At 47.1% G+C, this 25,000-nt stretch overlaps 1 protein-coding gene across 1 annotated transcript; it reads left to right on the forward strand.

Moving 5' to 3' along the window:
• Window positions 1-876: 876 nt before the first annotated feature.
• Window positions 877-24,604, forward strand: LOC109933644 (metal transporter CNNM4-like). Its single transcript, XM_048593359.1, has 7 exons — window positions 877-2,327; window positions 9,305-9,448; window positions 10,062-10,199; window positions 11,955-12,124; window positions 13,905-14,001; window positions 19,634-19,794; window positions 22,224-24,604. Exons 1-7 carry the CDS (start codon window positions 893-895, stop codon window positions 22,419-22,421), a joined length of 2,343 nt encoding a protein of 780 aa, XP_048449316.1. The 5' UTR covers window positions 877-892; the 3' UTR covers window positions 22,422-24,604.
• Window positions 24,605-25,000: the final 396 nt, after the last annotated feature.

Here is a 25,000-nt window from a genome sequence, read left to right on the forward strand (position 1 = left end):
TGCTGAGCTTTTCCAGCAACTTTGTTTTTGTTCTTGATTTACAGCATCCGCAGTTCTTTTGGTTTTCATGGAGAACAAATGTTGGCCCGTGAAAGAATAAATATCGAAAGTGTAAATATTTAACCATTTGGGCAGGGCTTTCTGAGATGGTCTCTGTCCACTTCTCCCTGTGGTTCTGAACTCTCTGAGTTCCGAGGAAGCGTGAGTTCTGAGCCCACGTCTCGTTGAGTTTTTACCGCAATTTGTTTCTGCCCCTTTATCATTTGATTGATACCATTCGAGCCAATAGATTCCGGGCCTAAGGACGGGAAGTGGGAAGGTGCTCAATAGAATCCTGGAATATAATGATTGGCGTCCACGTAGCCTATAGGAAGGAAAGGCGTGACTGAGTGACTGTTAGGGTAACCAATGGGAAAGCAAGAAGTTGTGGTGGACCGGCCAAAAGCATGCAGACTACATTGGGAGAGGTTACGAGGCTGGACGACGTTTAGATTGGTGGAGGCGGTGAAGGAGGCGGTCCAGAGGCGGGGCCGTGTGACAGAGGATGACCAATAGGAATGCGGCATACCGTTGACGAGTAACCAATGGGAACACGAAACCATCGATTGAGTTGCATATTGACCAATGGACGTAGTCTTGGGGTGGGAGACGGTTCACGATTCGCCGAGGCGTTGAACGGTCGGGCCTGACGGTGTGACCAATAGGAAGGAAATGGTGTCGAGTCCCAACCAATTGTGGAGGGGGAACCCGGACAGGCACGCATTACAGCCAATGGAGTTGGAGAGGGCGACGGGAGGTGGTGGAGGATTGGCCGAGGTAGTGAGTGGTGGGGCGGGCCCATCGGTGGAACGAGGTGAGGGTCGGCGGCGGGGCAAGGACAGTTTCAGTCAAGATGGCGCTGTTGGCGGGGCGGCGGAGCTGTGGCTGTAGTCTAGCGGCCGCCGTGACGGCTCTGGCGACGCTGCTGCACGCTTGGGGCAGGGCCGAGGCGTCGAACGAAACAGGGCTGGAGACCGGTATTTACGGGCTGCGGCTGGTGGCAGTGGAGAGGCCGCTCCAGGAGGAGGAGGGGTCGGCGGCGGTGGTGGAGGGTGCCGGGGAGGTGCTGCGGGTCCTGGAGGGCCAGACGGTCAAGCTGCGGATCTTCGGCCGGGGCATCGACGCCGGCACCTGGAGGAGGGTGGGCTTCGCCGAACTGGGCCCCGAGGAGAGCTCGGCGAACAGGAGCGTGAGGCGGGCCTGCCCTTCCCGCAGCCGCGACCTGGAGGTGAAGCCCGGGGTGGAGGAGAGGCGGGAGACGTCGGGCCTGCTCACCGTGCGGGTGCAGCCCCTCCGCAAGCAGGAGAAGAGCCGGCTGTTCGGCCTGTGCAGCCGCCCTCCCGGGGACGAGGCCAACTCGGCCTGGCTGCTGCACTCGGAGCCCGACAGCCGCCTGAGGGTGCACGAGGAGACGCCGCCGCTGCTTCCCTTCTGGCTGCAGATCATCCTCACTGCACTGCTGCTGGTGCTCTCGGGCATGTTCTCCGGCCTCAACCTGGGCCTGATGGCCCTGGACCCCATGGAGCTGCGGATCGTGCAGAACTGCGGCACCGAGAGCGAGAGGCGGCACGCCCGCTGCATCGAGCCCGTCCGCCGCCAGGGCAACTACTTGCTGTGCTCCCTGCTGCTGGGCAACGTCCTGGTGAACACTACCCTGACTGTGCTGTTGGATGGCCTCCTGGGCACTGGCTGGGTCACCGTAGTGGCTTCGACAGTGGGCATCGTCATCCTGGGTGAGATTGTGCCCCAGGCGCTGTGCTCGCGGCACGGGCTGGCGGTGGGTGCCCACACGGTGCTGCTGACCAAGTTCTTCATGGTGCTGACCTTCCCTCTGGCCTATCCTATCAGCAAGGTGTTGGACTGCGTGCTGGGCCAGGAGATCGGTAAGGTCTACAGCCGTGAGAAGATCCTGGAGATGCTCAAGGTGACGGGCCCCTACAACGGCCTCGAGGCCGATGAGCTCAACATGATCCAGGGCGCCCTGGAGCTGCGCAGCAAGACGGTGGAGGACGTCATGACACCCATCCACGACTGCTTCATGGTATCCAGCGATGCCATCCTTGACTTCAGCACCATGTCAGAGATCATGGAGACGGGCTATACCCGCATCCCCGTCTATGAGCAGGAGAAGTCGAACATCGTTGATATCCTGTACGTCAAGGACCTGGCCTTTGTTGACCCTGATGACTGTGTCCCACTCAAGACAATCACCAAGTTCTATAGCCATCCACTGCACTTTGTGTTCTACGACACCCGGCTGGACATGATGCTGGAGGAGTTCAAGCAGGGTGAGTGTCGTGGGGCTGGCATTCTGAGCTATGGCCCCCTTTTAGGTTGTTGGGGCTGCAGCTGCAAGAGCTTGATCACTTCCTTTCACCTCCTGTTGGTACCCTGTTTGTTGACAAGAGTGGACCGACTGTGCTTATTGCTGGCACTCATTGTGCTTTGTGGCAGAGTCTGTAGCAGAGGTATAACTAGCTGTATTTTGAGGATGGGATCTGCTATGCAGGCAGTTAGTCCACTAGCACTGACCTAAGGGCTAACCATTAGTTAGAGGTACGATGGGTTTTGGCAGCAAGGACCGGTTCAATTAGTTGAGGAACGGTTCAGTATAGGAGGGAAGTTATCGTTAAGTAAAGCACTTAAAGGAGGAATCGAGAACTGATAATCTAACACTTAAATCTCAATCTGTGATTTGGCCTTTGGGGAGGGAAAATAATTCTCTTCCTAACTCCCCTGATTGTCTAGTCACTGCAAATTTTTTTTATTTTCTGACCCCTGGTTACTAATTTGCCACGGCAAGCTATTTTTCTTTCTTTACCCTGGCAAAGCCCTTCGCAGCCAGCATGAACCTTGGTGAAAAGAGACACCGTTGCCAGAGCTGTTTCCCTTGGAATTGTCAGGATGAATGCAGAAAAGCCACACGTCTAACGATTGCAATGTTTTACACTCCGTGCATGTGCAGTTTATGTGCTGATGACTGCAAGACCAAAAGCTTCAGGAGCGGATCTCTCTTTTACTGCCAAGCAGTTTAATTTTGAGCACTTTTGTTAGAAGTTTTCTCAAGCTTATGTGATTGCAGGAGAATAGCCCCAGCTTCTCCTGGGTAATTCAAATTTCCCGCACCCCGTCCCCGCTACTTTTGTGATTATACTCTGTATTCTTTCCAAGACCTTGATATAAACCCACGTGTCAAAAGCTGCTGTCTCCTGGCTCGATATCTTGACAATCCTCTGCCTTTTCCCCTTTATTGTCTCACTCTTAGCTGGCTGTTTGCAGTGGCAGTCCCTGAATTGAGCTTTCACTCCATACCCTCTTTCGAGTCCACTGACCACCACTCTGTACTGTCGCTTGACTCTGAGGTGGACGGTTTGTCTTTTGGAATGCTTCCTTTACCTGTAGCCTCGACTGTTTGCATATACTCCTGGCTAATCTCCCAGTCTTCGCAGTGCTGCTGCTTGGGTTACACACTCAGTTTAGAGGGAGCTTTGTTTACAGTTACCAGTGTCTCTGGTTTATGATGGAATGGTGTGGATCATGTTTTTGGCTTGGATTCCAGAGTGACTGTGATAATTTAGGTATGCAATTGTACTCATATAAATTTCCCTTTGCTTTGATGTAAACTAATCATCGCCAGCTACTGAATAACAGGGAAGGATGATAACCCACAGATTTGGGAGAGAAGTGGGGAAGACGATGGTTTCCAACCTGCTGCTCCGGGTGTTGTCGGAGAACAGCTGCAACAGAACACCGAAAACTGTGCAATTGTATCAGATTGTAGAAAAGATGAGCTTCAGCCAGTGAAGACTTTTAAAAAGCTGCATAATTGATGTGCAGCTCGGTAATGCTGTCTGATATCTCTGGTTTGCCCTTCTCCGTTTCTTTTCCCAGTCCCCAGGGTGTGTGTGTGGAGGGGTGCTGTGTGCATGGTCTGTTTGCATGCAGTTGGTGCACGTGTGGTCCTTCTGTTCTCTCCACCCTTCTTCCCAAACTGCTCCTCTTCATTTTCTGAAGATAAGACACTTGCTGTTCAATCACTACCACCATACACACAGCAGCCCAAACGTAGGTCACGTACCAGGACTGTGGTCTGAGATTAAATGGCAAACACATCAGGTTGGAGCTCCTCTGACCTTCAGTGACTGAGAAGGTGTTTTTTATGTAGAAAAGGGCAGTTTACAGGATGAACATTTAACCTGATCTTGGGCTTGATGGGGAGGATTAAATTTAATCTGTTGTCTGCTATTGGGTTCTTACTGTAGTTAATTCTTTGGACAGCCTTTAGTGGCTTTCCACTTGGGATTGTGTTCGGATCATTGAGTTACCCTATTTTTGGATTGGGGGAGGTGGGTGGAGGTTCTATCTCAAAAGGGTAGCATAGTTTTTAAATAAGGGGTCTCATTGAAGAAGGAGGTGAGAATGTTTTCTCTTCAGGGCCATTAGTCTGTTTAATCTAATTTCCTGCCAGCATTGTAGGCAAGAGCATAGTGTATATGTAAAGCTGAGGTAGATGGATCATTAATGTGCACGCCTTGATTTTTGAGTGGTTGAGTAATGTGAAGGGCTGACTAGCCTGACTACTTCTAGTTTGTACGTACAAAAAGGTGAAATGCTGTAGAGTCCTGGGCTCCGTATTTCTGTGTCAGGCAAAGCTCTGAACAATGATCCTTCCTGATTGTTGAGGAGCTTTTATGAACCCTGTGTTCACACCTTGCTCACCTTGTTTATACAAATGTTTTGACAGGCGTACACACCCTGCTTTTCTAATCTCCTGCTGGGTTCATGGTTTTCACTTCACAACATCGAGCAGCCCTGTTTAACATCTCAGCAAGTTTTTGTGACATCGTTCTTGAGTTAGTCATGAAAGTGTGTTGATGATGCTTCAAGCTGGGTGGATGGAAGCTTGCTTAGCGAGGTACGATAGAAGGCATTGTATTTCACCACCTCTGGGCATCCCCAAAGTGCAGAGAGTGAGGGCGCAAACAGCAGAACTTTCCTAAAGGTGGCTGAATAGTAGGTTAGGATGTGCAAAAGTGCAGATTCCATGGTTTTCTGTGGGACAAAATTCAGGCTACTGTGTCTTGCCTGGCTGGTCAACTGCTGAGTTATTGTGGCTGGCCAGCGCCTGCAGGGGTGCTTTTGTATAACCAATAGTGGGATCGAGTGTTAATAGACCTCCTAATGTGTTCTGCTGTCCTGTGCCCCTCGAGGGGTCAGGCTGGTTTTTTGCCCTATCTCCTTGTTGAAACACTCCTCCTCCTACTCAAATTTGGGCCATGTCTTAGCTGTACTCTGGCTGCGTCATGAATTGCAATCCATTTGTTGCACTGGTGTCTGAGTAAGGGATGGATTTAGATTGTTTACTCCCACAGTAATGTACTTGGGTGTCACTTGCCCTTAATGACTGCATGTCTCTGGGTGCTCATGAATGTCCTTTTTTTTTTTTTTTAACCTTCTTTTCAGCCTTGTCCCTGATTTCAAATCCCATCTTGACCTCATCACTTGATCCTATACCTTCTGCTTTTCATTGCTGCACCATTGACAACCATGACTTGGAATGAAGGGGCATTCTGGAATTCACTCTCTAAATGTCCTGGTGCCTTTCCCTTTCGAGACGCTTGATCAACTCTGTTTCTTTGCCACATTTTGAAGGTCGTGCCGCATGCACGTTAAGGTGGTTCAGTTTTGCGTGGATTTATTTTCCTCCCTCATGCATCACATAATGGTCATAAGTGAGTTTAACAAACTCGGTGCAGCACTTAGGCTTGTTGCTTCAAGATCAATGAGCTGTAACTGCTGGTTACTCCAGCCTTGGTCACGTATGTGAATGCTTATGAGGCAGTTAAAAGTGTCCTAGTTTATTTGTATGACCTTTCACAATCTCAATCTACTGTAAACCACTGAACTACTTTGGAAGTGCAGTCGTTGTAGAGAATTTCAGTGATTTTGTGCCCATGGGTCTCGGTGTGAGGGCATCCAGTCAATCTGGTCTGCCTGTTAGTAAAGTTAGTGTGGATTCTTGCTCCTCTCCGACGTGGGTCTTGGTACCAACTTTTATTTGAACGATTAATGTGCACTCCCTTTAGTTTTTCGGCCTGGTGCTGTATCCTGCAGAGTGGGTCTTGAATTTATCTTATTTTTCTGATTTGGTTCTGGAGAAGAATACTTGGTCTAGGGATGCTGGAGTCCAGAGGAGCCTTTAATGTGAAGGGCGAATGTGAACAGGGAGGGAGGAAAGAATCTTTAGGAGCTGCTACTAATCTGCTGTACAGCACTTGTGCTTTGGCACTTCGTGGCATCCACCAGGAAACCCCTTTAAAGGGTTTGGTTTCAGATAATTGAGGCTGGAATTGACCAGCTGCTGGATGGGACTATGTATCTCTGTGACACACTAGTGTATGTCTTGGTCTTAAATCACACGTTGCCACTGAGAGAATTCGGTCTTTTCTGTTACAGGATGTTTCCTATACTCGATACAAAATGTGTCTGTTCTGTGTTTTCAAACTGTGTGTTAAACGTTCCCAGTACAGGTACAACACAGACTTGATACAAACTAACATTGTTTGTGCCCTTTAAAACTGAAAAGAAAGGTCTTTTGACACTGTCCCCATCTCATAATTCCAGGACACGTAAAACTTGGTATTCAATAAAGAGTTAAGCCCTCTGCTGTTTAAAATGAAACTAAAGATTCATCTGTGCTGTCCCATCAGACACTCCCAGGAAAGATACAGCATGGGGTTAGATACAGAGTATAGTTTTCTCTACTGTTTTTAAACAGAAGGTAAAGCCAATTCTGTGCTCTTCAAATTGCAAAGAGATTTCCCTCCACACTGTCCCCATCAAACATTCCTAGAGAAGGCTGGATTTGGATGCCTGAGGTGAATGGTTGTCTGTGATCTGAACGAGCAACTGTCCAATGGGAAAGAAGAAGGGTTTTAAAATAGATGACTCTCTCAGCATGTGTTGTGAATAATACGGGGTGGAGATGATTGGAGAAGATTGCTCCCTTCAGACATGCTTCCCATGAGGAAATAGAAGCCCCCAACATGAGACAATGGGGGAACCAAACTGTTTGCAATCCTTGGACAGGTTTGCAGACAACAGTGAGGTATAGATCAGCACAGGATTGTGCTAATTGGTACTTAGGTAGGATCTGAGTCTTTGATACAATCCAGCTTTTGTTGCTGGTCCTGCTGTATATTAGTGAGAGTCTTGGCACCATGCCTGAATGTGCGCACATGTGTAAGCTTCAGAAGAGTACTGCCGTACTCCCTGAGACTGGAGTCCAGTTTCCACAAGAGTTGTGGGGGGTAGAATGTGGCTTTTCATAGTTTGTGGATCTCGTGTTTCAAGGCTGAGGGGTGAGCCTCAACAGTTGGTGAACTGGATCGACATATAACTACAACAAGGCTTTTTCTCTTTTGTGCTGTTAAGCTGTGGCTCAGGTAATTAAACATTCCAAGGAGTACCGTGACACGGAGTGTGGTTTGCTGCTTCGCCCCATTGGCATTGGTCTGCTTGTTTGGACCTCGTTTCGAGTTGCTGGCTGTGTAATTGTTCAGCACTTGAAGGCGTTTATGTAGAGAATCTTTGGGCCCTGGTTGTGTCACTGGTAGGGCCATGTGAATAAACTGTCACTTGTATTTGGGAGAACGTTAATCATTTAGTTCTGGGGAGTTGGACTGCAGTCTTGTGTAGACCAGAATCAGAAGGGCTAGAGGTTTCATGTCTCTTGAGTAATGGTTGGGTTTTAATGTTTTGGAGAAATAAATAGCTCCATGGCCCTCCCCTTGCTGAAACCACAAATGAAGGTACAGAAACACTTTGGCAGAAAGCTAAGTTTTAAGGAGTGTCTTGGAGGAGAAGACAGAAGTTTAGGAAGCGAGTTCCAGAGTTTGGGATCTGGCAGTTGGACAAAAGATCCTCAGTGGGGTGGTTATATTGGGATTGCTCGAGTGCAGAATCGGCCAGTTTTGAAACTGGCTGTAGAGGGATCTGAGCACCTGGCTTTTTGCGTCCAAAGGTACCACCGATGGTGATTGGAGGTTCTCACTGTTGTCCCATTGACTGACAGAAGTTGTGCCCAGTCGAAAGACGAGGTGACGAAAAATGGGGAATGTGGAGCTCCTCTGCTTGACACCAGCTGTTGGGTTCAAGCTGATGGGCCGTGTGGCAGTCACTAATTGTACTGTATTGGGGTGAGGGGTGTGTATGAGATAGGGGGAAACGGAGGAATGAGCTGATCAGGAAATGTAGCAGAGACCCTGTCATGAGGGACCCTGTTTTCCTGCACAGTAGAGCATCTGGTCTTTTTGATGTCTGCAAACACTGTGATTTAAGTGGGGAATTAGGTGAATTAGTGAGGTCCTGTATCGAACTGCCTTGCAACGATGTTACAAACTGTACTTTTTTTAGCTTGCGCATCGTACCGGTTCTGCTCTCGTGGTCTGTGAGATCATTCATTAATCTGACCGCCCCTGCTCCCCCGCAGCAGCCCTTGTCCTCTTATTATGAATCAGTGTGGGTTAATCTGGCAGTATGTAATTGAGCCTTTTTAAAAGAGTTCTGTGGGAGTGGAGCCATCCTCATCGGTAAACATGAGACCGTCATCATTGAAGCATAGCAATCGTGTCATAGCCAGGAGTAGATTGGGCTTATGTTGACCATAAAGCTGACAGATTAGTGGCTGCACAAGCTGAGCTTTTCTCCCAGGAATGAAGTGGGGAATTGGGTTTTAATGGAGATGCTCCAAGCCTTGAGGGAGTTTGATGGAGCGAATAGAGAGAAATTGTTTCTGCTAGGGAGATAGTTAGCAATCGGGGTCGGGGACGGAAATTGAGGTGGTGATAATATTTCTCTCGAGTTATGATCTAATATGTACTATCTGAAGGGGCAATGAAAGTAAAAGTTTTTAAAAAATTTGTCAGGTGCTGAGGAATGCTCCGAAGAGGGGCTAATCAGACAGCTTTTAGAAAGTGCTGACTCATGCCTGATTGCTGCCTACAGGCATGCACCCAAAGTACATGACTTTGGGGTAATGATAGAGCCTACAGACATTATAGAGGGAGCTTCACTGATTCTTATCTGGGCTATCCCCTTCCTAGGAGTGTTGGCAGACAGTGCAGAGGAAGGTTTACTGTGTTGCACAAGTACTGGGTATAAACAAAGTTTCAGTTCCTTTTTCCCCTCCGTTCCGATGGCAGTGAGAATTTTGAGTGTTAGCGCTGTTTGTTTTACATTCCTCTCTAATTTCCACTGCTATTAGGTAAATCGCACCTGGCGATTGTACAGAAGGTGAACAGTGAAGGTGAGGGAGATCCTTTCTACGAGGTGCTGGGCCTGGTCACCCTGGAGGATGTTATTGAAGAAATCATCAAATCAGAAATTCTTGACGAATCAGACATATTCAGTGAGTTGCTTTCATACATGTGAAGATTAGAACATGGGGCAAGCAGAAACTGTTTATCCCTTCAAGCCAGTTTCATCGTTCAACCAGACTGATCTGTGTCTTAACTCTATTTGAACTACCATGGCTCCCTGCCCATGATAGCAATGTCTAACCATGTGTCAATCTCAGTGACTGCCAGCCTTGACAACTTTGTGGGAGTGTGGAGAGCTCCAATTTCCACTACCCTCTGTGTGCGTTTCAATTTCCTTTTTTCTCGAATACCCCACGCCAGAAGAAATGGTTTCTCTTTACCTTAGGAAACCCTTTCTTTATCTCAAACACAACAATTAGATCACTTCTTAATCTTTTATTGCCACAGGGAAGACAGCCAATTGTCTGAACCCAGCCCTGTTAGCATCCTGGTGATCCTGCACTTTGCTTTTTCCAAGGCCAAAATATCCGTTCTCGTAGGAGCGGCCGGCCAGACGGGAGCGTGTTGCTCCACGTGTCCGAACCAGAGCTTTTTTGTTTTGGCGGTAGGATTGAGTCGAGGGGTCAGGAGAATCTTTTGTGGGGGATGTTGATTTTGATCTAGTTTATAAGCTGCCCTCCTGTTGCCTTTTACTTTTTCCAGCCGACAATCGATCCAAGCAGAAGGTTGTTCACAACAGCAAGAAACGGGACTTCTCTGTTTTCAAACCCACTGTCCATGAGGTGAAAGTCAAGGTGTCCCCGCAGCTGCTGTTGGCTGCCCACCGCTTCCTGTCGACAGGTAAGTGGCTGCTTTCAAACCCCTGCGGTAGGTTGCTGCTCCTCACCTTTCAGGACCTGAAAGGTGGAGTACACGCTCCCTCGGCCCCAGTCTGTATTTCGAACCTCCAGCCCGTCCAGGGGCTGTGAACTTGCTGTGTAAAAGCACAGGAGGAGGGGCTGCGAACTTGCTGTGTAAAAGCACAGGAGGAGCTGAAAAGCTGCTTTACGCATTTGTTGGCCTCTGACTGAAAGCATGGTGTGAGCAAATTTGATATTTTTTATGAAGAGGGAATGCAGTTGTGCTTGAGGATCAAAAATAATTGACCAGAGGAATGGAATTAAGTTTTCTGAGGTGCCATGGATACACAGGGCCTCAGCATTCTGATAATTCCATGTAAAGTTATAATTTTATTAGAAAACTGGAATGATGTTCTGAAGTGAGATTTGATCGTTTGGCTGAGACCGTGGTGGTGTGTGTCTCACAATAAGGGACTGCCTCTGGATGTGCCCTATAGTATCCGCAGAACTTAAAGTAAACCTCTCAGCGGCTTGTCTTCTTTTACCGTGGTGAAATGCACCAAGGCACTACCATCATGGTTGATCAAACAAGAAATGAGACTGAACCACGTAATACGTTCAAGGTAGATATTTTGAGAGTCTTGACGGAGGTTAAGGGAGGGAATTGTATTTAGGGGCCCAAGCTGCTGAAAGCTGGCCCGCCAATAATGTGCCAGTTTAAAATCGGGGATGTTTAAGTGGACAGAGTTGTAGGTATCTCACAGGATTGTCTGGCTGATGGAGGTTTTGGGTGGGGTGACACTATGGGAGGGATTTGAACCCCGTGAGAATTTTAACTTCTGAGGGGTTGTTGGACTAGGCAATATAGTTCAGTGAGTGAAGGGGTGATTGAAGCTTGTCTCCACGTGTATGTTTGTTCACTGCCACGATTGAGTGAGTTTCAGATATTAAGATTGTAAAAGCACTTTGTGTTTGCTGAGCTGTGTAGACAGATGAGCTCAGAGAACACAGTCACCCGCAAGTCATGACATAATTACAGGGATCCAGGCAATTACCCATCTTGTCTGTCTCGGACTGTGGGAAAAACACGGTGCGGTTGCTGGAACAGGAACCTGTTTGTTATTCCAATAACTTGGCAACGATTTGGGCAAAATACATAGATCAGCCATTTTTTCTGAATCTCCTCCCCTCTTTGATTTGCATTCGGTTCGAGACAGCAGGCTGGTTAGCTTGGCGTGAGGGTCTGTCATTGAGACCTCTGGCTCCATGTCCCTCTGGCCACCATTCCCTTGGGGACAGATGACCCACGCGCTTTGAACCTTATTAGGGTGGGGGCACCATGGGAACCCTATGATTGCCCCCACTATGAGCATGGGCTGCGGGAGATGTGGTTGAGCTCAATCACACCACATAAAAACTGAAGCAATGCTGTGTCATTTCTGAAACTAATCCTTGGGAGCCATTGCGAAATAGACTTGTGTGAGGAGGTGGGCGACGTGAGGGTTGGTTAGGATTGAGGGGTTGGGGCTATTGGAGAGTGAGGCAGAATACATAAAACTGAGGTTTTGCAAAAGTGTTGGTTGCTGTGATCTGGAGCTTGTCAATGAGTGGAGAACTTCAAAATGTTTCTTAACTGGCAATCCGTGTAGGTCGGTGAGCGGTGGTGGGGTGGATAGGACTTGCAAGTTAAGCTGTGAACACGGTGCTGTGGTTTTCTCTGAGCTGCTTGTTTGACCATTTCCACTCTCCTTTGCAGAGGTCAGTCTTTTTGCCCCTGCCCACATCTCTGAGAAGATTCTGCTGCGACTCCTCAAACATCCCGACGTCATCAATGAGATCAAATTTGACGAGAGCAACAAACTGGCTGCTGACCACTATCTGTACGTGCGTGGCAAGGCAGTCGATTACTTTGTCCTCATTTTACAGGTAAGTGGCTTCTCCACCTTGGTTCACTTGGCTATCTCATGTGAAAACTCCCTCCCGGTTTGCAATCTGAAACTGGGCTGCAGACAGATGCTGCACCACTAGATCTGTGCCTGGGTGGGAAAGATTAAACTAAAGCCAGCATGGCTTACATTACATTTGGCCTTCACTCCAACTCTGTTCCTATGCCATTGACTCTCTCGGTCAGTGTCTGAGACTGCATCAGACTGCTTGTAATCTCTGCATGTCATTTGTCCCTGTGTTAACCTTCTAGCCCATTCAGCTCTGTCACCTGCTTCTAGCTTGCCCTATTGTCCACTCCTGTCCTACCTTGGCTTGTCAACTGCCGAAACCCTTGCCCGTAGTTTTGCCACCTCCAGATGTGACGATTCCAATGCACTCCAGACCAGCCCCCCAACGTGGCCTCCATTTGCTTCAGTTTATCCAATCATCTACTGTCTGGTCCCCAACATGTGCAAATTTCTGTTAACGCATCACCCTCTTTGCTCACTGACCTGCAGTGGCCAGTGTCATCTTCCTGCTTAAAATTCTCATAAAGCACGGAAACAGACCTTTCAGTCCCAACTCGTCCACACTGACCAGTCAGCCCAGTCTGACTTCGTCCCATTTGCCAGCATTTGGCCCATATCCCCTCAATCCTTCCAAATCATGTACCCATCCAGATGCCTCTTAAATGTTGTAATTATACCAGCTTCCACCACTGCCTCTGGCAGCTCATTCCATACATGCACCACCCTCTGTGTGAAAACGTTGCCCTTCAGGTAACTTTTAAATCATTCCCCTCTCACCTTAAAGCTATGCCCTCTAGTTTTGGGCTCCCCCACCCTGGGAAGAAAGACATTGACTATTCACCCTATCTATGCCTGTCTTAATTTATAACCCTCTATAAGGTCACCCCACAGCCTCTGCTCCAGGGAAAATAGCCCCAGCCTATTCTGCCTCCTTCCCTATCTCTGGCCCTACAACCCTTCATGGTATCTGTGCTGTAACTCTGCAACCCCCCCCGCCCCCAGCACTTCCCTGATTTTTAATCACTCCATTGTGATCTCTTTAAACCTCTCAATTGTTCTTTCCTTCTTTAAGATGTTCCTTTCAGCTTAGTTCTGTGACCAACGATTTAGTCATCTGACCTCAGCTCTGCTAGCTTGGCTCAGTGTCAGATTCTTGTCTGCTGTGTTGCTGTCAAGTAGCATGGGACGTTATTTTTCAAAGCCACAATACAGATGGAGTTGCCGAAATGCCTAATTTGCCCTTTTAAACTGCCCTTTTCCCACCTCTGGCAGACTGTCCTCAGCAATACTACACCCCAGCATTAACCAGCTCAGTCTCCATGCACAATCCACCTTAGAATATACTGACAAAGATAGTCAGGAAAAGACTTGTCCATTGTTCAGAGCGCTGTGTCTAGTCCTGGGCTCATTCCCTGTCCGTGCTGCACCTGATGGGAATTGTGTTAATCGTACTTTTCCTGGGTTACGTCGGGCAAAGATCCTGATTGATTTTGGGCATCATGGCCAGGATTGAGCCCTTCTCTAATGATGGTATTTAGACCTTCCTAGAATTGAATAAGGAAGGGAACTTCATATCAGGAAGTCTCACGATGCTGATTAGGGAAGTGGCGGGTGGCGGGGGACGCGGCAGGGAGAGAAAGAGCTCTGAGAAAGGTGTCGAGATTAGTGCTTGCGATGTTTCTAATGGTGCACTGCTTAAGTCTGTGGCTTCTGGCCTATGTCCTTTTGAAGTAAATGTTGTTATACCTCAGGGTAAAGTGGAGGCAGAGGCTGGCAAAGAAGACATGAAATTTGAGACGGGACCCTTTTCCTACTATGGTACCATGGCCCTCAGCAGTCCCACTTTGGGTAAGAACGTTTCTCTCTTTTTACCATAAGTTTACAGAAGATCAAAACTCACGAAACCCAGAAACGAGATGTTAGAGCAAATTACTGTAGATGCTGGAATATGCACTGAAAACAAACCATCGCTGGCTTTGACAGCGGATCAGGCAGCATCAATGGAGAGAAAGAAAACTAATGTTTTGACTCTAGATGACTCTGAAGAGTTGTCTCGACTCGAAGTGTTATTCGCTTTCTGTCCACGAGATGTTAGAAATATGTAAACGGGGAACCTCTTGGCTTTTTGTCCGTTCAAAGAAATTGTGGCTGATTTGTGTCATAACTCCATCTAGTCATTTTGGTTCGGTTATCCTTCACACTGTTGAGTAATGAAAATTTAAGTGACCCCACCATTCCATCAGCCTTGACTTTGCAGATTGGGAGTTCCTGGTTCCCACTGTCATTTTAGGAGTGAAGGATTTCTTCCTGGTTTCTAGCCCTGCAAGATGGCTCAGTGAGTAGTTACCCTTGCCGTCTTGGGTCATACGTTTGTGCCATTAAATCCCATTGCAGTAACCTGAGCACAGAACGGAGGCTGACCCATCGAAAGGATCATAGAATGATTCAGTACAGCACAGGAGACAGCCATTTGGTCTGTTTGTGTCTAGCGCTGACTGTCAGCACAAGTGATTCACCTTGTCATTTAGGCTTGGATTGGTATGTGACATGAATTTTTCTAGTTGCCCAAGTGCCAGGCAGTGACCATCCAGCAAGAGAATTGAACTATCACCCCTTGATAGTCAATGCCATAACTATATCGCTGAATTCCAGATGTCAATATCCTGGGGGTTTCCATTGACCAGAAACTGAACTGAACTCTTCATACAAATACTGCAGTTACAAGAGCAGATCAGAGGCTGGGAATCCTGCAGCGAGTAACTCCCGTCCTGACTCCTCAAAGCCTGTCCCACCATCGACTAAGCACAAATCAGGAGTGCGATAGGATAATCCCCACTTGCCCCGGATGGGGGCAGCTCCAACAACTCCAGAAGCTTGACACCATCCAGGGACAAAGCAGCCCGCTTGATTGGCACCACATCTACTCCCTCCCTCCTCCTCCGATGCTCAGTAGCAGCAATGTGTACTGTCTACAGATGCACTGCAGCAACAGACCAAGGCTCCTTAGACAGCACCTTCCAAATCCACGACCACTTCCATCTAGAAAGACAAAGGCAGCAGATACATAGGAACATCACCCCCTGCAAGTTCCCCTCCAAGCAACTCACCATTCCAACTCTGAAATATATGGGCTGTTCCTTCTGTGTCGCTGGGTCAAAATCCTGGAACTCCCTCCCTAATGGCACTGTGTGGGTGCCCCTACAGCACACGGACTGCAGTGGTTCAAGAAGAAGGATCACCAACACTTCCTCGGGAGCAGTTAGGACTGGGTAATAAATCATGTCTGTTTTGTCCAGGCGGCCCTTGATTTTGAAAACCTTTCAGATTTGGTCTTGACATCTCCTTCTCCAAGGACAGCAGTCTGAACTTCTCCTGTCTTGCTAAGTAACTGAAATTCCTCATCCTTGGAACCATTCTCATCTGATGCCTTCACGTTCCTGCTAAAAGTGGTGCCCAGAATTGGGTGCAGTACTCCAGCTGAGTCTGACTGTTATTTTTATCCAGGTTTTGAAGGACAGGGGAGTTCACCCCAATGTCCTATCCAATATTTATCCTTTTTCCAACATAACATGGGACTGGGGAATAAAGATCTGGTTATCAGGATTAGAGCAGCATGATCGCTCAGTGGTTAGCACTGCTGCCGTCACAGTGCCAGGGACCCGGGTTCGATTTTACCCTTGGGCGACTGTGTGGAGTTTGTAAGTTCTCCTTTTGTCTGCATGAATTTCTTCTGTGTGCTACGGTTTGCTCCCACAGTCCAAAGACGTGCAGGTCAGGTGGATTGGCCATAGCTAATTGCTTTGTAGTGTCCAGGGATATGCAGTCAAGGTGGATTAGCCTTGGGAAATGTGGGGTTCCAGGGTGTCAGTGGTGGGCTGGGTCTGGGTGGGATGCTGTTTGGCAGGTCGGTGTGGACTCGATGGGGTGAATGGCCTGTTTCCAGACAGTAGGGATTCTATGATCTGGCTGCTGTTACGTGGCTATTTGTGGGAGCCAGCTAAGCGCACATTGTCTGCCATGTTTCATGCAGTAACCATGCCTCAAGCAGTTTATACATGGTGAAATACTTGGGGACACTTTGAAATATCGAGAGGTTTTGTCGATGTGTCTGTTGCCTTTGATCCTTTCCTTGCCGAACACCAGTAAAGCGAATGCTTACCTCCTCGGGTTTTGTTCAGTTTAATCTATCTCTCTCTCTCTCTCTCTCGCTCTCTCTCTCTCTCTCTCTCTCTCTCTCTCTCTCCCCCTCTCCCCCCCTCCCCCTCTCTCTCTCTCTCTCTCTCTCTCTCGCTCCCCCCCCTCTTGGTCTTCATTTCCCAGTTCCCACCTCCAGGCTCCATACTTGCAGCCTCAAACGGCCTTCCCTATTTTCTTGGTTCCAAGGTAAATCTTGCATGGCGTTCCTAGTTTTTAGCTTTAACCTCCTCTGTTACCCTTCTGCCTGGAGAATGTGCGATCATGAGGGTAGGTCCATACTGCTGCCTTTCAGATGCCCTAGGACTTGGGGCATCATCACAGGCCATGGCTTTATCTTTGTGCCCTGTCCTCCTGGCGATTTAAATCTTTTGGACTGTAACCTAACTTCTTCCCCCCGAACCCAAATGATATTATGTGTGCCTCTCCTTTTGTGCTGTGTCCCTCTTAATCAAATCTGTCATCACCTTTCTCATCGAAACAAAAACAGCAGTTGATCTGTTCTTGTCAAATAATGCCACACCAGCATCTTTAATTTCCTCTCCCATATTCCTGGATCATTACTGATTCCCAAATCTATTCCTGTGACCATGTGCCCTTGGCCATGGTTAAGCTCTTCTGTCCTTGTCCTTCTCGATCCGTCTGCAGCATTTGATGCCATTGACCACACTGTCCTCCTTGGGCACCTCGCCGTGGTTATCCAGCTCTGTGACAGTGTGTTCACCTGGTTTCATTCTTCGCTGTTCATTTGTAGCTGCAGTATCACCTGCAGTGGTATCACTTCCTGCTCCTGCATAGTTACCTGTGGGTGGCTCCTGAGAACGTATCCTTCTATTTCTGAACTACCTGATGCCCCTGTACAACATTGCCACTGTTAGCAGACAATGTCCGCATGTGCCCTGGTCGTACGCAACTTGACTTCTCTGTCGCCTCCCACGACCTGTCTCTAAGTTGTCTGGATTCAGTACTGGAAGAGCAGAAACCCTTTCACTAAGAAAGGCATCTCAAACTCAATCCCTCCCCACTTAAAAAAAATACTAACTGCGTATGCATACCTGTCAGATTTTGTTAACAAAAAGTATCAATTTTGAGTTTTAAATTTAACAACTAACCTAATTCTTGTTTGAGGAAAAGAGTTCAAAACTTTTAGCATCCACTGTGTGAAGGAATGTTAGAAATAGCAAGAATTGCAGATGCTGGAGGCAGAGTAAACAGTGTGGAGCTGGAGGAACACAGCAAGTCAGGCAGCATCAGAGGAACAGGAAAGTTGCAGTTTTGGGCCGGGACCCTTCATCAGGACTCTGGTTCTGACGAAGGGTCCTGACCTGAAACACTGGTTTTCCTGTTCCTCTGCTGCCTGAAGGAATGTTAGCTGATTTCACCGCTGAAAAGTCTGACTTTAACTGTGCCCCTCCACTCACTCCTCAACCAGCAGAAATAGTTTCTTTCTAGCTGGTCTTTTTAACTTGAATTTAGAAAATTTGATGAAAATTTCATGGGAGTACAGTGTCAGTTTGTATAATCTCTTACTTAATGTTTGCTGCCCAGATATGATACTGATGAGGCTACACTGTGATCCCTTCAAGTCCTTCCTAAAGTGTGGGATCCAGTACTGCTCACATCTCTCCTGGTGTGAAGGATCGGGCCCTTCCTGCCTGTATTCTGGGGTAAGGGAGGTTCTGAATTTGGCAAAAACCTCCACGTCAAGTCTTGAGGCAGTGATGATCAATGGTTGCTGTTGGAAAAAAGAGGTGTTGTGGAAAGTAACTGTCATTGCTGATGATCCCTGTAAGCTGCACGATCACAGAACCATGAGAATGGTGTAACAATGGGAACAATGTCTTCGCCATTTCTTTTAAGATACGTGCATGCGCAGCTGGATGTCAATCTTGAGGAACTGTGTAGTGCAACGAGGATGAACACAACAAACAAACTGGAATTTGAATCGAGTACTCATCAGGACAAATGCAGGAATGCCAAACTGCAAATGGCAGTGATGGGCAGCATTTGCATGAACATCTTAGTATGTTGATGACAACCAAGTTGAGATAATCAGTTGAGCTTGTAGCATGTATGCTTGTTAGTAATGACATTAGTTCAGGTTTAGGGACATTTTCTTGGTAAACAAAAGAATGTGTTCAAGCTTTGTTCCTTTTTTTGTTAATTCCTTGGCATGGGGTATCTATTCTAGAACTACCCATGGCAATGCCTTAGTCAACCAGGATTGTTGTTATTTGAAATTCTTGCATTTGACTTGATGAGCACAAGACACTCAGTTTTTGCAACATGTCTCTCACTCTTCAATTTAGAATGAATTCCTTACTGGCCATCTAATTTACCAACACTTCGCTCTCTCCGCCTCAAACGAACATTGCTCGTCATGTCCATCCTACTGTGTATTCATGCCTTGGGAAGCTGATTCTTGTCAAACTATGAAACTTGCACCTCTCTTACGGTTTCTTGGAGCCTCCAAACCCTTTCTTAGTCTGTTAGAACAGCAATGAACAAGGTCATTATTTCCCAAGATTCAATCTCCAAATAGCCTGGGTTTTGGAAAAAATGAAATCTTGGCTGAAATTGTTTAGGATTTGGCATCTTGTTATTGCAGAGTAGCTGTTCTGTGGTTGTGGTACCTAATGAAAGGTGGTCTCTAATTCACCTCTGTTTGCACCTGCAATGATTGCTTTGCTGCTGTTTGTTCTCTGCAGGGAAGTGAGTTGCAGACATTTGCTACTCTGCATGCTTTAGAATAGCCTTCACTGTTTAAAACAAATTCCAGCTTGTTTTGTAACCGCACGGTGATTTCTCTATAGTCCTTGATCGCAAGGGTTTTGTTGTGCAAAAGACCATCAAAATTAAAGAGAGCAAAAAGAGGAGAAAATCTGACCAGTGACTAAGCTAACGTGCCAGAACACACTGAAGGTGGGAAGGGCCAAGACTGCTCAGGGGTTTAAGGTTCTGGGGAGGCAGAACAACTGTAAGGACACACGCTGAATGAGGATATAGGGCAGCGGAAGCCAGTGTTGGATGATGTCTAAAGAGTGCTAGCACTAATAACACTGAGTCTTAATCTGCAACATCTTTGGGCATGCTTTTCACTAATTACTGTTCATCTGCACTGCATGTGGTGAAAGATTTGTTTCCTGTGTGCGTCTGTCATTCTTGAGCAAGATCTGGTCACCCAAACTGACCCTTCTGCTGAGCTGCCTTGTGCTGTGCAGACCTGCCCAGAGTTGCACTACCCATTTCAGACACTGATTCTTTTGGGCCCTCTGTTTCTCCTCAGAAACCCGACCGTCCTCTCGCACCAGTGAGCTGAGTCGGTCTGTCTCACTGAGCTACGCAGAGCGCTCGGAATCTACACTGTCCGTCGTCTCACCCACCCCTTCGACGCACTATGTTCCGGATTTCTCTGTGAGGGCGCTGACTGACCTGCAGTACGTCAAGGTAAGAGGCCTCTGGGTTGGGCAGCAACAAAGGGAGCTATTTAGCCCCTCGAGCCTGTGCCTGCTCTTCTGATAGGGTGAACCACTTTGACCCATACCTCTTGCTGTTTCTGATGATCCTGCACATTTTTCCCCTCAGGTATTTATCCAACCCTGTTTTTCAAGTTACTGTTGGAATCTGATCCTGCTACCAGATTATTATAATTTCATGTTTACTCACAAGTGACTGATCCTCCTGCCAATGTCAACAATTCCTCCCTAACTGCATCAATGCATTTAATGGCCTATTTTGAGTATTTGTCATAAATTTGCCTTTAGCCATCTCCACTCTCGGGAGAACGATCACAAATTCTCTCGTCTGGACATGCAAGTGAGATCCCTGGTCTCTCATATCATCTGGAACTCCCCATCTCCCCTTCTCCAAGTCTTTGATATCGTTCACACAGTGTGGTACCCAGAACTTCAATTTGAAGTCTAATTGGTTTTACTCCTGTTTTACTTCACCCTTTAAATAGACCCATGCAGTGTTGGCACTATGAATATAAAATAATTTAATGTGGGTTAATTCAGCGTATACTTTGTGGATAATCAGAGCCCTTTCTCCTGTCCCCCACTTCTTCTTTTGGTGACAACCAGGCTCCTCCAGTCTTTTGATCCAGCCATCACCCAACCCTCTTCACACAGACGCAGCCCAAGGTTTGGGAGAGCTCCATTGAAACTAGCACCTCAAACCATTGAATGATTACAGTGTAGAGGAGGCCACTTGCACTCCCTGCCTTTCTGTGCAGTCCCAAAATCAGACTGCACAATGTTCAGCATTATTCCCTTCAAAGCACTCTCTGCCCATGCACAACTAAACCTGGATTATATTAAAGTTTGGTTTAGTAAGAGGCAGCCAATATTTGCACGCTGCAGTTGTCAGGTGATGATCATATCCGACAAGAATGAATCTAACCATTGCCCCTTTATATTGAATGATACTACCATCAATGAATGTCCCACTATCAATAGACCAGGAACTGAACTGGACCAAACTACAGCAGGTTTACATCTAAGAATCCTGCAGCAAGTAACTCGCTTCCTGATTCTCCGCATCCTGTCCAACCACCAACAAGGCACAAGTCAGGGGTGTGATGGAATGCTCCCCACTTGCCCTGAAGGGGGACAGCTCCAACAACACTCCTGAAGCTTGACACCATCCCGGGACAAAGCAGCCCATCTGATTGGCACTACATCCACAAACATTAACTCCCTCCACCACCACCACTCAGCAGCAGGGTGTTCCAGGTACAAGATGCACTGCAGAAATTCACACAGTCGTCTTAGACAGCGCCTTCCAAACCCATGACCATTACCAGCTAGGAGGCCAAGGGTAGAACCTAAATGGGACTGCCACCCTCTGAAGCCCCACACCATCCTGACTTGGAAATATATCATTGTTTCCTCAGTGGTATAGGGTCAAAATCCTGGAACTCCCTCCCTAACATCATTCAAGACGTGGGTCCATCGCCACCATCTCCAGGATAAATCAGCAATAAATGCTGGCCAAGCCAGAGAATCCTGTTTCTCAATGGTTTAGGATTGGGGCTGCAATACTACTCAAAACCAGCCCGTGGCATTGCTGTGTAGCAATTGGTCTTGAAGCTCGGCAGCTCCCCCGCAAGGTGTTTGGGTGGTATTGCTGCTATTGATCATCAGCTATTGTGCTGACTGACTGAGAATATAGTTTAATTGACTGCAGAGGATTTATAAGCTGGGCATGATCCTGAAATATGCAATCATTTTAAAAAAAAAAAAAGCCACCTGGTATTGCAGAGAACGGGTAACAGGTCTGGCACCCTCTTTGGAGAGAAGAAAAACAGTGAGTGCTTCAGGCCAGTAAGCTTGCATCACCATGGCACAAATTCTGCTTTTGCTTTATCGTTTCATGAGGTGCAGGCAACATTCCTTTTAGGCTGAGTGCATGCAGGCGCTCTGAGGCTCTGCGCATGGTATTGGTATGCCGATCGTGGCATTGATTTCAGGTTCTGGAGGTGGGTGCCACAGTCCTTTGCCAAACCCTAGTTATCCTTTGGCTGTCAGAGTCAACCACATTGCTGTGTATCTGGAGTCACATGTAGGCCAGACCAGGTATGAATGGCAGACTTCCTCATCTTAAAAGATAAGTGGTCTGGATGTTTTTAATCATAACCTTAAATTGCAGTTTTTATTTTATTGATTGGAATTCAAATTTCTCCCCTTATCCCCCAGCTGCCATGATGGGATTTGAACCCATATTTCCAGAGCATTAGCCTGAGCTTCTGCATTACAGGTCTGGTCACCATAGCGTGTATGCCTCATGCCAACTCTCTGGCGTGTTTATTTGTGCTCTGCCAATTTGGTTATTGTGTGAATGGCTGCGGTTAATTCATTCTTTGTTGAAATGATCAGGTGACACGGCAGCAGTACCAGAATGGGTTACTGGCGTCAAAGATAGACAGCACTCCACAGTCCCCGGACAACGCCCACACAAAAGTCGACATCAAACTGGAGAAACCTGAGACTATAGCAGACGAAACCACGGACCTTCTGAACGAGCAGAACTCTTTGAACCGTAATTTGAACCACACTTTGGAAAACAGTATATGACCCTACGCCAAGATGCCTGGAGGGTCGAGACTCTGCTCTTGGGGCATTTAAAACAGTTCCTGCGAACAATCACAGTGCAATCTTTTTATACTGTGTGTGTGTGTGTGTGTGTGTGTGTGTGTGTGTGTGTGTGTGTGTGTGTGTGCGTGCATGGGGATGAAAGAGGAACAATACGACACAAGACAACTCGGGCCTGTCTAGTGAACGACTGATTTGCTACAGCCATGCAAGCCGGAGTCAGCATGAGGACAAAAAAACGAGACTGCTGATAACACCCCCCAGCCCCAGGGTGGAATCTTCGACAGCCATCTCTTCTCCTCCTGGCAAGTGAACCTTCCAATGTCGAATAAAGGCAGGACCACACGTCTTTGGCTGGTTGCCAACTGTCTTGGACAGCTTCAAATGGGTTTTGGCTGTGCGTTGCTGGGGTAGCATTTCAGCCTCTCGCCCTAGGTTGGTGTACACTAAACACCCACTCCCCAGCCCCCCTTCTCCAGACTGTCGTGTCCCCATCTCGGTCCCAAACTAACCTTTCAGCCTTTGTTCCTTTGTACATTTTGACTATTGGTAGGTGGCAGAGGAAATTTTGCTGCTATTACAATGCACAGATAAGTCACTTCACTTTACATTATGGGCTGAAATGACCTGTAGCAGTTCTGCTATCTGTGGGGCAGTAGCAGTGTTTGGGAAGGGGTTATTTTTAACTAGTTTAATTCCATCCTGAGGTGATTCTGTGTTTCAAGTCTACCAATGTCTTTCCTTTAGTGTGGTTAAACCCTGAACAGCCGGTAGGTGGGACCTGGTGAATATAGCCCTCAGTGGACACTGACCTTTTGTTGGTTCCCTGCTTGTCCGTCAGCATTTAACCAGAAGATAGAGAATTGCCAAAAGAAGCTGCGTTCGTTCAGGATCTCTGTGGACTTTCGTCCTGTGATCGGTCTTTTGTGACCCTGATCTACTTTGATCTAAAGTGGCGTGGCTGAGCAAACAGCATCTCGATAGCCTGGAAGTATTGTTATCCAGAAACTAGAGAAAGCTTCAGTTCATTGCCACATCCATTGGAATTTGTAGAGTGGGGAATGAAGTTGGGACGCAGATGAAATATTCTAGAATGATAAGTCTTGTGTTCACTGCATGTCTGATCCAATTCAATTCTTGGAACTGAGGTTTACATAAATTAGCAAATTTGAAGTTTTAAATATTAACAATGTGTATTTTGGGTGGGGATCCATTCCTGATACCCTCAGCCATGCGTAACCATGCTTCAGGTACATAGCTGTCAATCACATTAATCATAAGCCCTTGAGCTGTCACCCAAGGCCAGGTGACTTGTGCAGGTACACTGCTGTACAAATCGTACAATATCCAGAAATTCCTTTTTGGGCCAGTCCAGCAGAAATTGCTGAGAGTCAACAAGTTGCATCTGCTGCAGGGAGAGAAGTCAGTACTTTGAATACAAAACCTTCATTTGAACTGGTAGCTGTTCGTTCTCAGTAGTTTTCAAATGAAGGAAGTGCTGTCTGGTCAGTTTGGTCCACAGATCAAACTTGTCCCGTGTGTGTCTTTTTTTTCTTGTGGGAGGGTTTTGTTTTTAAGTTACTCCAACCTTGCAGCACAGTTCAGATCAACTTCCAAAGTGCACGTCCCTGTTTGTGTGTTGGTCAGAACTGCTGATAAGTAATTCTTCCAAACGTACATTGTGAAGTAAATCCACTTGTCGGTGAATCTTTCTGGGTCAGGGATGGGAGGTTATCAAGTGGATAGTCTAGAAGTTGTAACAATCCACATCAACTCCATTGGCTGGCACCAGCTGATCTTTTTTTTTAATATAACCATTTATTTCGAGATCTCTAAGAGATTGACTGAAGGGACAAACTTGGGGGTCACCTCCACACTGCCAGGCCACACCTGTGTGCTATCGTTCGTGACTATTGGGGCTAATAGAAAAGCTTATCAGTTTATTCTGATTAATTTGTAATGTGATATCTTACTCTTGGTTTATTTATTATTGGCCCTTGCCTTCTAATTGCACTCTGGGCAGCCTTTCTGATGGATCTCATTTTCTTGAGACTTTTTTTTATTGTTTACAGTTGGTTTGCAATATGCTGGTCAAGGTACAGTCTGCTTTAGAAGTTGGTTTGCCCAGAGTCTTCTCTATGAATTAAACAAGTCCCTTTACCTTTTTTAAAATGGTGACTGGCTTGACTTTCAAATTGCTTTTCTTCGGAGACTCCCAGTTTGCCTCAGCTTGTAAATCCACTGCCTCGTGTGCACCCCTGGTCCCAAACTGAGGAGATTGCTGGAGAAACTCAGCAGGTCTGGCAGCACCTGAAGCAGAGTTACCATTTCAAGTCCAGTGTCCCTTCTGTAGAATACAAGAAGGGTCACTGGACTTGAAGTGTTAACTCCATTTTTCTCTCTCCACAGATGCTGCTAGACCCCCTGTGATTCTGCAGCAATTTGTTTAATCAAACTCTGATTGCTGTACAGAGAGTCCAACAGTTGGAGCCTGTCAGGCCAGCCCTGCTGCAAAGGGCTTGTGTACAAACTGAGAGGATGGGACTGGGATCTGTTGAGGT

This window comes from Rhincodon typus, unplaced genomic scaffold, assembly GCF_021869965.1.
Source record: "Rhincodon typus isolate 14 unplaced genomic scaffold, sRhiTyp1.1 hic_rhity00002706, whole genome shotgun sequence".
Lineage (NCBI taxonomy): Eukaryota > Metazoa > Chordata > Chondrichthyes > Orectolobiformes > Rhincodontidae > Rhincodon > Rhincodon typus.